Source organism: Acinonyx jubatus, chromosome E3, assembly GCF_027475565.1.
Source record: "Acinonyx jubatus isolate Ajub_Pintada_27869175 chromosome E3, VMU_Ajub_asm_v1.0, whole genome shotgun sequence".
NCBI classification, from domain to species: Eukaryota; Metazoa; Chordata; class Mammalia; order Carnivora; family Felidae; genus Acinonyx; species Acinonyx jubatus.
In genome coordinates this window covers 39,016,608-39,033,075 of record NC_069398.1, presented here as the reverse complement: position 1 = coordinate 39,033,075, position 16,468 = coordinate 39,016,608, and the positions used below count along the sequence as shown (strand labels likewise).

Sequence of the window (16,468 nt, the reverse complement as noted above, 5' to 3'; positions counted from 1 at the left end):
AAACTTGACGGGTTCCACTTAGGAAATGTGGGATGTGAAGACATCCAGGTTGGACACTGGATACACAGGTCAAGGGGAGGTCAGACCAATATGGATTCGGAAGTCGCCAGAACATAGAGGTGGTTAGACACAAAGTAGATGTAATTTCCCAGGGACAGAGTATAGAGTGAAAAGAAATCCAAGTATAAAACCCAAGAGGAAAACACATGCTTATGAGATGGTAGAAAAGGAGGAGGTGGCAAAGCAAAGGGGGCAAAAAGACACAGTCAAAAACAAGCCTTTTAAGGAGCTAATGGAGTAGTGAGTTTTAAAAAGAAACAAATGCTAAACAAGGCCACATGCACAGAAAAATCAAGCAAAATGACTCAATAGCAACACTGTATTTTATAAAATTATATCTTCAAATTAAAAAATACTAAATGTTTCAATAAATGGTTACTAATGTGGCAAATGGACTAGACCCTAGTGCTTAACCTTTTGTTACACAACATGGTAGATGTGTTCTTTTCCTTTGTTGTCATTCTGCTACAATTATTAAAAGATGTCTCAGGTTGGGTTCTCAGAAGGCACATGTTTTTTGTTGACCTATTCAATGTTAAAGCTTTGCTTGTGTAATATGTGTCAGGAGCCAAGATTTTTATGGTGTCCAAGGTGAATAGTTTCTGTATGTGATCCCTGAACATCCACAATTTTTAGAGGGCCCTAAGGGCAAAGAGGAAGGAGAGGAAGCAGCAATAAACAGACGACACAGAATCACGTACATAATAAGTCAAAGAGGAGTTTCCTGTGGGAACTCAGGAGAGAGAATGAGAATCTGAGCCTAGAGGAATCATCAAAGGCTTCCTAGGGGAAATAGCGACTTGGATCTTGAAGGTTCAGGGAAGGTTTGGCCCTCGGATAGAAGGACTAGGCGCCCTGAACAGATGACATAGCAAATGTTAATCTGTTTCTCCAAAATCAAAGGAACATCTTATGCTAAATATACTCCCATAAGGCAAGGCAATCAAATTGGATGATGAGACACTGACACAGATTGTTTCTGCCCTCCACCACCCCACCCCCCCGCCAAATTAATATGTTGAAACCTAACCCCCCAATGTGTAGTATTGGGAGGTGGGACCTTTGGGAGTTGACTAGGTCATGAGCTGCAGAGCCTTCATGAAGGGATGAGTGCCTTCATAAAACAGACCCCAGAAAGCTCCCTCACCCCTTCCACCACATGAGGACACGGAAAGAAAAACCAGGAAGCCGGCTTTCATCAGACACGAAATCTGCTGACACCTCGATCTTTGAGAAATAAAAGTTTGTCATTTAAGCTACCCCAGTGTATGGTATTTTTGTTAGAGCAGACTAAACGGACTAGTGAGAGCACTAAAAATTATGAAGTGTTCTTTGGATTCTATGTGACGCTAAGAAATGTACCTTGAGCCAAAGGATGGACTGTCTCAGCACAGGAACACTTGAGCCCAGACAGAACCTCAGTGAGTGGTTTTCACCTCTATTGTTATTACCCTCAGGAGACATCAGATTTCCTTTTGGGGTTTCTAGGCTCACTCTTTTTTTTAAATGTTTATTTCTATTTTTGAGACAGAGAGAGAGAGGAAGCACAAGCAGGGGGAGGGGCAGACAGGGGCATACAGAATCCCAGGCAGACTTAAGGCTCTGAGCCGTCAGCAGAGAACCCAACAATGGGGCTCCAACCCATGAACTGTGGAGATCATGACCCCAGCTGAAGTTGGATGCTGAACCGACTGAGACACGCCAAGGTTCACTCTTGATAATGAGCAATCATACAGTAACTCCAAAGCAGCATGATGGTCAACTCAGAAAATTACACTAGAACCTCCTGCAGACATTAAAAGGGGAAAAAATACCAATGCCTGGATCCCACTCCAGAAAATAAGATTTAATTGGTCAAAGTTGGGTCCAACATGTGTATGTACGCTATCAAAGCTCCCCAAGTGATACTATCATGTATCCAAGATTGAAAAAACACTGCCTTATTCTGAGAGCATTTCCAAAAAAGGAAGTGGGGAAAAATTATTACATGCAACTTTTTAGCATGATCACCCAGAAAGGAAAAACTTGTCCTTAGGCAAAGCAATATGAAATACAATAATTAGAAACAAATAAAATTACCTATTTAAAGGAACAGGGTTGTCCTTAAGTCTGAGTTCATTCATAACTGTGTACTGAGAGTATTCTAAGTTCCTTGCAAACGCTTTGATTACTACATTCAGTGAATTGGCAAAGATTAAAATGCTGGGAATGATAGGTCCATTCTACTGTCATCACTAAGAGCATGTCTTCCTGTCCACCATTTTTCGTAGGGCCCCCTTCAAGTCCCTGTTCCTCAGGCTGTAGATGAAGGGGTTCAGCATGGGGGTCACCACGGTATACATCACAGTAGCTGCTGTGTCCTTCTCAGAAGAGTGTGAGGACAAAGGGTTGAAATACACAGCAATGATGGTGCCATAGAAGAGGGAAACCACGGCCAGGTGCGAGCCACAGGTGGAGAAGGCTTTCCATCTTCCCTTCGTGGACGAGACTCTCAGGACAGCGCAGGTAATATGGACATACGAAGCCAGGATGCAAATAAATGGAGAGATCATGATCAGAGAACCCTCAGTCAGAATCATCACCTCATTGAGGTGGGTGTCAGAGCAGGACAGTTTCAGGAGGGGAGTCACATCACAGAAGAAGTGGGGGATGGCATTGTCTGCACAGAACGAGAGTCGAGCCATCAGCAGGGTATGCAGTAGAGCATTCAGGTTGGCAATGACCCATGACCCAGCAACCAGCAGGGCACAGAGCTGGTGGGTCATCTTTGTCGAGTAGTGTAAGGGGTGACATATGGCAACAAAGCGGTCATAGGCCATCACAGCCAGGAGGAAATTGTCCATGTCGGCAAGCTCAAAGAGAAAATACATCTGTGTGAGACACCCAGAGAAGGAGATGGCCTGAGTCCCAAGGATGTGGTTGGCCAGCATCTTGGGGACGGTGGTCGTGGAGAAGCAGATGTCCACACAGGACAGGTGGCTGAGGAGGAAGTACATGGGGATGTGCAGGCGGGGGTCCATGCAGATGGCCAGGAGGATGAGCAGGTTTCCCAGGACCGTGGCCAGGTACATGCTCAGGAAGAGCGCAAAGAGGGCCTGCTGCTGCTGGGGCTGCCTGGAGAGCCCGAGGAGGAGGAACTCGGAGACACTCGACTGGTTTGCTCCTCTCATGGGGCTGGACTCAGATAAATAGACAGCAGTGAAATCAGATACCTATACAGGGATCGTTAACAAATCAGACTCCAGGCACGATCACATTTGCAAATCAGTTCATAGAATCGCTAAGAGGATGTGTCCGTCCAAACCATACTCCCAACTTCCGAACAGAGTTCTGATGTTTTTCCTACTGGATTCACTAATCCTTACTTTGTATTGAGAAACACACAGTAGGGGTGCCTGGGTGGCTCAGTCAGTTAAGCGTCCCACTCTGGGTCAGGTCATGATCTCACAGCTCCTGAGTTTGAGTCCTGACTTAGACTCTGTGCTGAGAGCTCAGAACCTGGAGCCTGCTGTGGATTCTGTGTCTCCCTCTCTGTCTGTCCCTGTCTTGGGCATTCTCTCTGTCTCTCTTTCTCTCTCTCTCTCAAAAATAAATAAACATAAAAAGAAACAGAAACATTAACACTTAAAAAGAGACAGATATCCACACACCTGACTCTATGTGTCTCTGCTTACATTTCCTAGTTCTCCCCCTGACCCACTCAACTCCTATATAGTTCATAAAGAGATGAGAGAAAAAAACTGATTATTACTGGGTTCTTCCTAAGTAACATATGATGCCACTCCTGGCATTAACTTCCTCTATTTGGAAGATAGAGCAGAGGAAGTTTCTAAAAAAAAAAAAGAAAAATTTCTATCTTGATAGAAACCAATGTCTCTATTGCTGTCATCTTACCTGAGGGAGTTTGGGGCTATTGCTGCCATGTGTTATTCACCTCTGCATAACTGGTCGACACCTCTCTTCATTGTAGGGATTGGACTGTCTTGCAAACAGAGGTAGGTACTGAGTGACTGAAGAGCAGGGGGTTCATGGTCTTAGTCCTCTGTTTGGGAAAGATGTTTGGGGCAATCACAGAGCAAGCATTTACAGGAGCTTCACATCCACTGGGACCAGATTCCCTGAGAGCCTCATTAGAGAGGAGAAAAGAATGATTGTCTTGCCAACTTTTGGCCCTTTGGACGAAACAGTAATGACAAAGAATACTATCTCAGGTTTTATTGGTAACCCTTGAGACAGAACATGGAAGATACTAGAAATGAAGCCAGCTTGATGGAGACAAGTCCCAGACAAAATTCTCCTGGACCTGAGTGATCTGGGCCTGTGCACATATATGTGTGAAAATTCAGTTATTAAATCCCTGTCCTTCTTACTTCCTCTTTGAAGACCCTGGGCTATTCTTTCGTTTCCATATAACTCTGGTTTTCTTAGGCCTACTTATCTTCAGAGAAGATGAGTGATGCCTGATCTTCTCCATTTTGCAGATGGGAATGTTGAGAGCACATTCCAGAGCTGAGCATAATCCATCATGGCATCATGGATAAAGGATAGCCTGATTCTAAGGGATGTTGTCTCCAGGAGAACTCAGCATGCTGTCATTTGCAAACTCCAGGCCTCAGGGGCAGATACCTTTGGGATTTCAATCCAACTTACATTGTTTTACCTTTTTCCTGAACAGAAGCCCCTAATCCAAATAGTAATAACTGTGGGGCCCCAGACGCCATTTTTGTTCCATAGCCCCTTTCCTTCACCATAGCTGATTGGACCAGGGTATTTGGAACTAGGATTGAAGGAGAGCCAATCCATCTCATTATGTGGCTTGGCTGGAATGTATAGATCCAACCATCTTCTGCCTGCCCACTGCCATCTGATGGACTGAGAAGCAGAGAAGGGTTGAAGAAATAAACATAGAGAAAGAAGATATTCATTGGAGAAAATCTTCATGGTGTTCCAATTCTGGGATCGAGTGTTTTCCTGACGATTGGTTACATTCCAGCATGTTTCACTCTGGGTTCTTGCTTGCAAACAAGAAACAGCAATAGTGGTTAATTTTAGCAGAAAACGAATATTGATTCCATCAGTGAATGAGTGGATAATCAACTCGTACTCTATATGACCTGAGCTGAAATCAAGATTTGGCTGCTTAACTAACTGAGCCACCCAGGCACCCCTAAGTGACATTTTCAAAGTATATAATATGCAATACAGCCTTGTGGTTGAGCATATGTGCTCTGGTCAGCCAACATGGCTCAGCCCTCCTTATTGTTGTCAGAGCATCATCATAATTAAAATGATAAATGAAGAAGTGGGAAACAAAAATATTCAGAATTCAGGTTTTTCTGATACTTTTTCTTTCTTCTTGATCATCTGCATTTTCCAAAAACTTTTTTCAATAAGCAGTGTCAAGAACTATAAAGGGTCTGAGACTTTACCCTGCTTACAAGCTAACAAGCTAGTCTGCAAATTTCACGGAGAGTGGCAGAAGACACAAAACTCTTGGGTCCGAGACAAAGGACTTCATTACTCACATGAATAATAGGACCCAGCGTATCAGCATTTATACCAGTTCCCTAAGCCCCAGTTCCCACGGAATGACATGAATAAGGCCAGGCAGCACCTGTTTACATAGTGGGCGATTTAGAGGAGAGGACCCCCAACCTTAAAAAATCAAACCTTTGTAATTGGCAATAAGCCTTCCTGATGTTTCCCCAGAAGAAAACATTATATTTATTAGAGTGGACAGTGAAAAACCCTCCCTTTGCTCTGGAAAGGCACCATTTTCATCTTCCAAGGCCATTCACTATAGAAACATTCTTGAAGAGATTATATAGAAGAGAAGCACTCACTGTCACTGCTCACAAAATGTACAGAAAAACAAGAGACCCATGGAATATTGCCTCCCATCAAACATGTATTAATTTTATACTCATAAAGTTTTATTTGTTTTTTAACAGTGAATAGGAGATGGAGGCTTTCGTAGTTGAGTAATTTCAGGTGAAGTATTGTATTCCATTTTTTTCTCGTGTACTAGAAGAAAAAATAAATAAAAAGAACAACCTGACAAGCAGGGAAAGAATCCTTCATCCAAGTCAACTATTTCAGAAAGTCCAAGAGAACAAGCCAACACAGTCCAAGAAAAAGTAGAGATAGGGATTTCATATTAACCTTAAGGAGTATTTGATTAATATTAAAAGGATTAAAGAGAACAAAAAGATCTTTCTGTTACAAAAAGATACAATCCATAATAAAGGTACAACCTTCATGAACCTCTATGGCCTCCAAAACTTTACATCAAATACGAAAAGTAGAAGTTATTAATAGATAGAAAGATAGTTGAAATGTTCATTATAAAGCCTTACAGATCAATCAATAAAAACACTAGGTATGAGAATATTATCATCTTCATATACACGTATTTGAATTCTATCTTACAGATATAGCTATATCTTAGAAACAAACCAGATTGAAGTCCATGTCATATAAAAAGACAGACCCCCCAAGGATTCAGAGAGGGTGTCAAAGGTAGAAGGGTAAAGATGAGCTAGTGTTCTTGGTTGACACAGTGGAGCGGGAAGCCCCTGTGGGTGTAGTCACCATGGCCCAGAGTCAGACTTCAGTGGAGAATAAAGTAAATTTGTGCTCGGATAGCTGCAACCTGAGGCCATAGGAAGGTGCAAGAGTTGCCCCCAAAGGGTTGTGAGCCACAATCATCAATGCTGCAGCAAAAAGGTCTACAGCAGATCACAGAAGACTGAGATTCAGGAGCTGCACTGTTTGCTAGTCATTCACACAATCATGCCAATGGACGGGTCCAACTTCCGGTTCTCTCTCTTCACCTGGGTGGGGAAAGGAGGACTGGCTGATCCCTCTGAATGAGCTTCTGGGTGCTTTGACACCAAGAAGGAATGACTGGATACCCCTGATAATAAGTGACAGGTGAGGTGGGGCAGAAATAATGAAGACATAAAGAAGTGATGACCTTAATTTCTATTGCAAGCTGAAGAAATTGGTCAGGGAGGCTACATGTGGGATTAAGGGACACAAACAGGGAATTATGCACCAGGAAGTATGTGGCAGCATTTCTTATAGTCCCGAAACACTTGAAATTGTTCAGAGTCAGGGAATGCATTCGTGAATGGATCAAATATTATGTGGCCATTAAAATCACATTTCTAAGACTTCTACTGACATGGTAAGAAGGAAGTGCAAAATTGGAACACAAAATTATATGGAAAGATTTCAGCCAACTTTTCTAAAATTATATCCACAGGTGTATAACAGCAGCCATCTTGGAGCAGCAAGACTGCAGGTTATTTTTGCTTTATTCTTTATGATTTCTGGTGCTCCATATTGTGCAGGTATTACCTACACAGGTATGTTAGGTATTACCTAACATTGGTTTAAAATGAAGCAATTTTTAAAACTCCTACTCAAGAAATAATGTCCAAATTAAAAGCTAAGGCAGTATGCATTCACCCTTTTATTTTTTTCCTTTCAGCTAGGCTTTGGTCTGGGAGCAGTGCCAGGCACTGGGGTACAAGGCAAGTACTATGTGAATTGGGGTATGGAAGAGTTCATAATCTGTGGAAAGCACTTGTTGGAATGGAAGAATAAGCCAAAGGAAAAAAGAGAGAGCTCAATAATCAGAAGAGAGAATCAGGAGCCATCATGGATGACAAGGTGACATTTGACTTGCTTCTTGAAAGTGCAGGAGGGTGTTGATAGGGGGTATGTGTTCCTTCATGCCACAGAGAAGAAAGTAGGGGGAATTGGTCCAGGCAGAGGGAACAGGAAGTGTTGATTTGCTCCCCTGGAATCAAAGACTGCCCTACTGGGGCGCCTGGGTGGCGCAGTCGGTTGAGTGTCTGACTTCAGCCAGGTCACGATCTCGCGGTCCGGGAGTTCGAGCCCCGCATCGGGCTCTGGGCTGATGGCTCGGAGCCTGGAGCCTGTTTCCGATTCTGTGTCTCCCTCTCTCTCTGCCCCTCGCCCGTTCATGCTCTGTCTCTCTCTGTCCCAAAAATAAATAAACGTTGAAAAAAAATTTTTTTAATAAATAAATAAGTAAAAAATAAAAAACAAAGACTGCCCTACTGACCCCACGCTCCATGGTATGAAAGCCAACCAGGATGCTCACCATCGAAATGTTTCCCCATTCTGTGCTGCTTTCCCTCTTGAAACTCTGGGCCACATGCCCACCTGGGCCTCTGAGCCTCACCCGAAATTTTATTACCCACTTTAGTCCTCATATTTTACTCTATTCTTTTGTCTGAGTCTCAAATCTTTTTTTTTTTTTTTTTGAGTAATCTCTACACCCACATGGGGCTTGAACTCAGGACCTGAGATCAAGAGTTGTGGGCTCTTCTGAATGAGCCAGCCAGGCATCCCTCAAAACTAATTTGTTATCATTCCTGTGACCCAATTTTTATGACTGACCAAGACAGAGGACATGTAAGGAATACAACAAGGACCAAAGATTCTCCACTCTGACTGCACATTAGAATCATCTGAGGCTTTTTAAATCTCAGTGTTGTGGCCCCACCCCCAGAGATTCTGATCTATTTGGTCAGTGTTGGAGCCTGGACATCAGTGGACTATAAAAGCTTCCAGGTAATTCTAATGTTCAAAAATATGTATCACCTGTATCCTTCCAGACAGACCATTTAAAAAGGAAACACTTGACTTAGGTGTAAAATAATTCAAAAGTTAGTCATTAAAAAAGAAATCTCATTACTGGTAGATGCAGCAGGAGTACAGGTGAATTCAGGCCACAGGTAAGTAAGTAAGTAACAATTGTCATCTACATTCCCCTAGCACAGACATGAATAAGTTTGTTTCCAGACTCCCTTTGACAAAACATCTGCTCTCTGATAGTCAGTTGATTAAAAAAAAAAAGTTTTCATGAAAATAAGATTCAGCTTTGATTCTGTCATCGGACAGAAAATGTCTTTCTTCCAACCACTTTTCCAAGAGCCCTTTTCAAGTCCCTGTTCCTCAGGCTGTAGATGAAGGGGTTCAGCATGGGGGTCACCACGGTATACATCACAGTAGCTGCTGTGTCCTTCTCAGAAGAGTGTGAGGACAAAGGGTTGAAATACACAGCAATGATGGTGCCATAGAAGAGGGAAACCACGGCCAGGTGCGAGCCACAGGTGGAGAAGGCTTTCCATCTTCCCTTCGTGGACGGGACTCTCAGGACAGCGCAGGTAATATGGACATACGAAGCCAGGATGCAAATAAATGGAGAGATCATGATCAGAGAACCCTCAGTCAGAATCATCACCTCATTGAGGTGGGTGTCAGAGCAGGACAGTTTCAGGAGGGGAGTCACATCACAGAAGAAGTGGGGGATGGCATTGTCTGCACAGAACGAGAGTCGAGCCATCAGCAGGGTATGCAGTAGGACATTCAGGTTGGCAATGACCCATGACCCAGCAACCAGCAGGGCACAGAGCTGGTGGGTCATCTTTGTCGAGTAGTGTAAGGGGTGACATATGGCAACAAAGCGGTCATAGGCCATCACAGCCAGGAGGAAATTGTCCATGTCCACGAACATGAACACAAAATACATCTGTGTGAGACACCCAGAGAAGGAGATGGCCTGAGTCCCAAGGATGTGGTTGGCCAGCATCTTGGGGACGGTGGTCGTGGAGAAGCAGATGTCCACACAGGACAGGTGGCTGAGGAGGAAGTACATGGGGATGTGCAGGCGGGGGTCCACGCTGATGGCCAGGAGGATGAGCAGGTTTCCCAGGACCGTGGCCAGGTACATGCTCAGGAAGAGCGCAAAGAGGGCCTGCTGCTGCTGGGGCTGCCTGGAGAGCCCGAGGAGGAGGAACTCGGAGACACTCGACTGGTTTGCTCCTCTCATGGGGCTAGAAGCTGGTGCCCAGAGGCAGACAATGCAGGAAAAATTCAAAAGCCTTGAAAATGATGGTCAAGGTTGTGCAACTAAGAAGACTCCTAGGAGAAAAACTGAGTGACACAGGTGAGACATGAGAACCCTTCTCCCTGTGTGTTTTGGCCACTGATGGCCTTTTTGTGCGTGCATTCTTTCAATATCAAAATGAGGGCCATGCCTCTGGAAGGACATTGAGAGATTGGGACAATGGTTTTGTCCAGAAATTCTTTGTATGTTTGAGTTTTCTACCATGATCACGTATCTTTAAATAGTGTCATAAATCACTAAAGATATAAAAATATTAATAGAGACATCAATATTCATAGTACTGGAGAACACACGCTCTGTGGTTACCACAGAGACTGAAATATAGTAAGCATATGCCTTAATAGAGAATATTGATGTCTTTGTTGTCATTAGTGGTGTTGCCTTAGAGAACATTTTTCAGTTGCATCATCTCTAATCCGGACATGCTACACATTGTGAAGATGTTTCCTCTGTAGGTGTTGTCAGTAATCACTCAGAATGGTAACATTGCTGCTGCTTCTTCCTGGGCTCACATTTTCTGAGCAATTTATGGAGCTCTGAGCCAGTCCTTCTTGGTTATATCCACTGAGCTCCCTCTAGTCTAACTTGTAAAATGGAAATGGAAATAATCCAGACATATGGGCAGACACTTGGCCAATTGTTTTTCCTTACAGTTCAGGTCTCATAAACAGACAAGGCATAGATGGTCATATATGACCGCAAGGGATGATTGATTATCTCAGAACTGTTTCCTTGGCTCCACTTAAAAGAAAGATGTAGCGAGGCGTGCCCCCGGAAAGGCTTCCACCTTAACAATCAGTGATTGGTAAAGCCCCACTGATCTGACTCTTACCCGGAAAGAAGGGCAGTTATGACAGTCACCAGGAGTCCCAGGTTTGCTTCACTTTTCCAGACCTGGCCAGAGATTATTGGTTTGAGGGGAATGGACTTGTCACTGGGGTTTTCAGGCTAAGTCTGCATGAACAAGGGCTAAAGCACAGAGACTCAACCCTTGGTGCAGGAAGGATGTTTGAGAGAATCAGAGGGCCAGCTCTTTACGAGAGCCACCATGGCCACTAGGGCCATATTCCCTAAGAGGCTCATTAGAGAAAAGGAGCAAGTAATTGTCCCTTTTCCTCCTCGGGCTCTTTTAGGTCCAACACTGGTAATAAAGACCTATTGTCGGAGTTATGTAATTACTGCTTTAGGGCTTGGCAACAATCGTGGGGGAAATCATCAGCAAGAACTTTCCTACTAGAGAAAACTTACGGTCCTATATTTTATACTCCACTCCCACTGGGGTAGTGTCCTTGTTAGGAAATATATATGATGCTACATATTAAGAGAATAAACTTTGTATTCACACAGCTGTGCCCTTAATTCCCAGATCTGCCATTACCGGTTGTGTAATCTTGAGAAATCTATCAACCTTCACAGAATCACAAAATAATATTCACCTTGTACAGTTGTGTAAATGAAGTAATTTGAGTTAAACATCTCATGACCCTTAACCTCATCGATGCACTGGGCTCGAACCATGTCCACTACGTAGAAGCTAAAGATGTTAAGTGATATTTACATCTATCATCCTCTGCTCAATCATCTGCGTTCTGGATAAATATCATTTGTAAACAGTGTCTTGTGTTTCTCTTCATATAGCAGTCGTCATTTTTATACAGGGTCAGCTGACAAGTTTTTTATCCTATATTCTATATTTTTATTATGTATTTAATTTGAGGTAGACTATGAACCATTTTTGAGTCTATTTATAAATTAGTATCACATGGGTGCCAATGAGGAACATAGAATTTCTGAGTCCAGTAAGTATCACTACATAGCACTGAAGGCAAGATCTGGCTTTAAGGCGCCCATAAAGCTCTTGGTCTTATGCACTGTAAAATTTACTTTCCTAAGTTGATAATATTAAAGAGTTACTGTTAAAAACCATCCACCTCAATCAGAAGTGCCAGTTGAATCACTAAAAAAAGTCTTCTGGAGACCAGTGTTACTCTAACTGATCTTACACTTAGGTTATTTATAAAGAATGTATTCTTCATGCTGATTATGATGTCTCAGTAAATATCATTCACCTGTTCCCAGTAACTCAAGGTAAGAACTTCAGGGCCATAGGAATCCGCATGTCTCCATAAGATACATGTTATCAGATATCAAGTTCTGTACATTCTATCTCCAAAAATTGGCCTAAAAACACCTCACCATGTGAATTATCAAAAATCTGTGGAGGAGGGGAAAGTAGTCACTGGATTACTAAAGACACTGTTTGCAAGCGACAGAAAACCAACTCCTACCAGTTTAAGAAGTGGAATCTATTGGCTGATGTAATTGCAAAGTCCAAATTTCTTGCAAGTTTCAGGCAGGGCTAGATTCAGGGACCCAAATAACGACATCAGGACATGTATTTCTTATCTCTCTATTCTGTTAGTTTCTGTCTGACTTCGTTCTACAGACTGTGTCTCTCCATGTGGCAGACAAGATGGCCACCAGTACCTCCAAACTCACATCCTCCTAAACTAGCAATCGCTGGGCACAAAGAACTTCTCTCTACCCATGTTTTTTTTTTTTTTTTAATTCTTTAAAAAAATTTTTAAGTTTACTTATTTATTTTTCAGAGAGAGGGAGAGAGAGAATCCCAAGCAGGCTCTGCACCACCAGCACCAGAGCCTCGTGTGGGGCTCAAACCCATGAGCCATGAGATCACGATCTGAGCCAAAATCAAGAGTCAGACACTTAACCAACTGAGGCACCCAGGTGCCCCCTTTTAAAATTATTTTTTGGGGCGCCTGGGTGGCTCAGTTGGTTGGGCGACCAACTTCGGCTCAGGTCATGATCTCGCAGTTTGTGAGTTCAAGCCCCGCATCGGGCTCTGTGCTGACAGCTCAGAGCCTGGAGCCTACTTCGGATTCTGTGTCTCCCCCTGTCTCTGCTCCTCACCTATTCATGCTCTGTGTCTGTCTCTCAATAATAAATGCATGTCAAAAAATTTTTAATTATTTTTTAATGTTTTATTTATTTTTGAGAGAGAGCATGGGAGCAGAGAGAGAGGGGACAGAGGATCCAAAGCAGGCTCCGTATTGACAGCAGCAAGCCTGATACGGGTCTTGAAGTCACAAGATCATGACCTGAGTCAAAGTCGGTGCTCAACTGACTGGGCCGCCCAAGCACCCCTAAAATTATTTTTAAAGATTTATCCCCTTTTCGGTGTAGGCACCGTGGAGTGGTTCAGAGGTTTGGAATGAGGCTTCGCAATTTTTTTAAATATGGAAGCGTCACGAATTTGCGTGTCACCCTTGCGCAAGGGCAAGGGTGGATCTCTGTATCATTCCAACTTTAGTATATGTGCTGCCAAAGCAAGCATGTGATTTTGTTTATTAAACTCTACCCCCAACATAGGACTCAAACTCAAGGACCCAAGATCAAGAGTTGCCTGCTTAATCGACTGAGCCAGTCAGGTGCCCCTACCAGTGTTTATTTATAACTTCAAGTGAGACCATGATAATTTCTTCTTGGATCATATGCCCAAATCCGAACCAATCATTCTGGATGGGAGAGTAGGATGTTTTGGTAGTCTTGGGTCTTAAGCCCAATGCATTCCATGTGGGAATCCAGTGATGTACATTATCATCATGACTAAATGTAGGCAGGGAGGAGTTTCCCAAACAGATACAAAGAATGGGAATGGGAAGGAATGTCCTTGAACAAAAAATCTAGTTACTAAGATCCACTCTTTGCTCCAACAGCTGAGTTGTACAAAGGAATGGAGAAGGAACACTTAAGACAAAAGGATAAATTAGTAAGCTGTTCTAAAAGGTGAACTAAACAAACAAACAAAAAATCTGCAATTAATGATAACCCAGTATCAGTGAGCACTCCTAGCACCTAGATCTTGGCTTCTAAACACCATTTCCCATTAAAAAGAATTAGGATTCCATAGAGAAAGGGCTGATTGCAAGTCTGGGCAGGAATAAGATAAGGTGAGTTTAGGACATTATATGTATGTAAGTAAATAAGCAAATACTCAAAGTTCAATGAGAACATTTCTAAACTGCAAATGACTTTCAAATGAACCACTATATCCATACATTTTTATTTTTCTTTAGGCTTGAAATTTTTCAAAGTAAAGATATGTGAATAAATAGAGATCTTTAAAAAGGAATAAAGATGTGATATTGAAAAGACTCCCCCCCACTGGCCAAATTTGAAACAATTTGGGCATCAAATAAATAAATAATAACTGTAAGTAATTACAACACTTTAAAATATTAAAATCTAGGAATCAGTAATAATAGTATAAAAAAGAGAAAAATATAAGGTGATTTGCTATAACTGGAGGTGAAAGTCAATAAGTAAAGGGAAAGAATTTAGCATGTACTCTGTCTTTTAAAAATGATCTGAAGTTCATCTTGGGTTCATTTTGGGGGGAAAGCTCTTCTTTACAGAATAATGCCAATTAAGAAATATAAAAAAATGAACCCACAAACATGTGGCCAACTAGTCTTTGACAAAGCAGGAAAGAGTATCCAACGGAATAAAGACAGTCTTTGCAGCAAGTGATGCTGGGAAAACTGGACAGCGACATGCAGAAGAATGAACCTGGACCACTTTCTTACACCAGACACAAAAATAAACTCAACATGGATGAAAGACCTAAATGTAAGACAGGAAGCCATCAAAATACTGAAGGAGAAAGCAAGCAAAACCTGTTTGATCTTGGCCGCAGCAACTTCTTACTCAACACGTCTCCGGAGGCAAGGGAAACAAAAGCAAAAATGAACTACTGGGACCTCATCAAGATAAAAAGCTTCTGCACAGCAAAGGAAACAATCAGAAAAACTCAAAGGCAACCAACAGAATGGGAGAAGATATTTGCAAACGACATATCAGATAAAGGGTTAGTATCCAAAAATCTATAAAGAACTTCTCAAACTCAACACCCAAAAAACAAACAATCCAGTGAAGAAATGGGCAAAAGACATGAATAGACACTTCTCCAAAGAAGACATACAGTTGGCCAACCGACACATGAAAAAATGCTCAACATCGCTCATCATCAGGGAAATACAAATCAAAACCACAATGAGATACCACCTCACACCTGTCAGAATGGTTCACAATAACAATTCAGGCAACAACAGATGTTGGTGAGGATGTGGAGAGAGAGGATCTCTTTTGCGCTTTTGGTGGGAATGCAAACTGGAGCAGCCACTCCGAGAACAGTATGGAGGTTCCTCAAAAACTTAAAAATAGAACTAACCTTCAACCCAGAAATTGCACTACTAGGTATTTATCCAAGGGATACAGGTGTGCTGTTTCAAAGGGACACATGTACCCCAATGTTTACAGCAGCACTATTAACAACAGCCCAAGTATGGAAAGAGCCCAATGCCCATCGATGGATGAATGGATAAAGAAGATGGGTTATATATATACAATGGAGTATTACTCGGCAATCAAAAAGAATGAAACCTTGCCATTTGCAACTACGTGGATGGAAATGGAGGGTAGTATGCTAAGTCAAATTAGTCAGAGAAAGACAAATATCATATGACTTCACTCACATGAGGACTTTAAGATACAGATGAACACAAGGGAAGAGAAGCAAAAATAATATAAAAAACAGGGAGGAGGACAAAACAGAAGAGACTCATAAATATGGAGAACAAACAGAGGGTTACTGGAGGGGTTGTGGAGGGGGGATGGGCTAAATGGGTCAGGGGCACTAAGGAATCTACTCCTGAAATCACTGTTGCACTATATGCTAACTAACTTGGATGTAAAAAAAAAAAAAAATGAAATGAAATGAAATGAAACATTCCATGTAAAAAAAATAATGATCTATCTTATGTTGTCTAATTTTACATTCACATAAAACTAAAAAAAGAAATACAGAAAAATGATAGAACTAAGAAACCTTCATTCTTTAATTCCCAGTGAAATAAGTGATTGATACAATGATTATGAAGGAATGTTAAAAGCAATATGTCATAGAGGCATTTGGGTGGCTCAGTCACTTGAGCCTCTGACTCTTGATTTCAGCTCAGGTCATGATCTCACAGTTCATGAGGTCCAGCCCCATGTCAGACTCTGCTCTGACAGCGTGGAGCCTGCTTGGGATCCTCTCTCTCTTTCTGCCCCTCGTCCACTTGTGCGCGTGCTCTCTCTCGCTCTCAAAATAAACTTAAAAAATTGTTTTTACAAACTCACTACCACGACCATCTTTCCCAGTGATGCAACCTTTACCAAGCTATCACATAAAATCACTAATACCTCCAATTCCAATACAACACCATAGGATTAATGGAAGCCTTCTCTTCTCCCATTTCCATCACTGAGAAATCTGGTTCCCATTAACCTCAATATATTAACTTATTTGTTTAGCTCCCTGTACATAGCCCATTTCCTGACCCCACCAAGCTGCCTTCTAGGTTGGCCACAGCAGGCTGATCTCCGGCCAGCCCTGTACCT

The 16,468-nt window shown here is 42.3% G+C and overlaps 2 protein-coding genes and 1 pseudogene across 2 annotated transcripts; all 3 read right to left on the bottom strand.

The window, feature by feature from the left end:
• Positions 1 to 1,733: 1,733 nt before the first annotated feature.
• Positions 1,734 to 7,885, bottom strand: LOC106978735 (olfactory receptor 1F1-like). The gene has a single exon (XM_053213377.1). It carries the CDS (start codon positions 3,228 to 3,230, stop codon positions 2,295 to 2,297), a length of 936 nt encoding a protein of 311 aa, XP_053069352.1. The 5' UTR covers positions 3,231 to 7,885; the 3' UTR covers positions 1,734 to 2,294.
• A 254-nt stretch (positions 7,886 to 8,139) lies between these two features.
• Positions 8,140 to 11,677, bottom strand: LOC128313649 (olfactory receptor 1F1). Its single transcript, XM_053213375.1, has one exon. It carries the CDS (start codon positions 9,926 to 9,928, stop codon positions 8,987 to 8,989), a length of 942 nt encoding a protein of 313 aa, XP_053069350.1. The 5' UTR covers positions 9,929 to 11,677; the 3' UTR covers positions 8,140 to 8,986.
• A 1,579-nt stretch (positions 11,678 to 13,256) lies between these two features.
• Positions 13,257 to 13,357, bottom strand: LOC113595020 (uncharacterized; annotated as a pseudogene).
• Positions 13,358 to 16,468: the final 3,111 nt, after the last annotated feature.

Bases quoted from the DNA above. Each gene is read 5' to 3' on its own strand.
- LOC106978735 (XM_053213377.1), bottom strand. From the start codon at position 3,230: ATGAGAGGAGCAAACCAGTCGAGTGTCTCCGAGTTCCTCCTCCTCGGG.
- LOC128313649 (XM_053213375.1), bottom strand. From the start codon at position 9,928: ATGAGAGGAGCAAACCAGTCGAGTGTCTCCGAGTTCCTCCTCCTCGGG.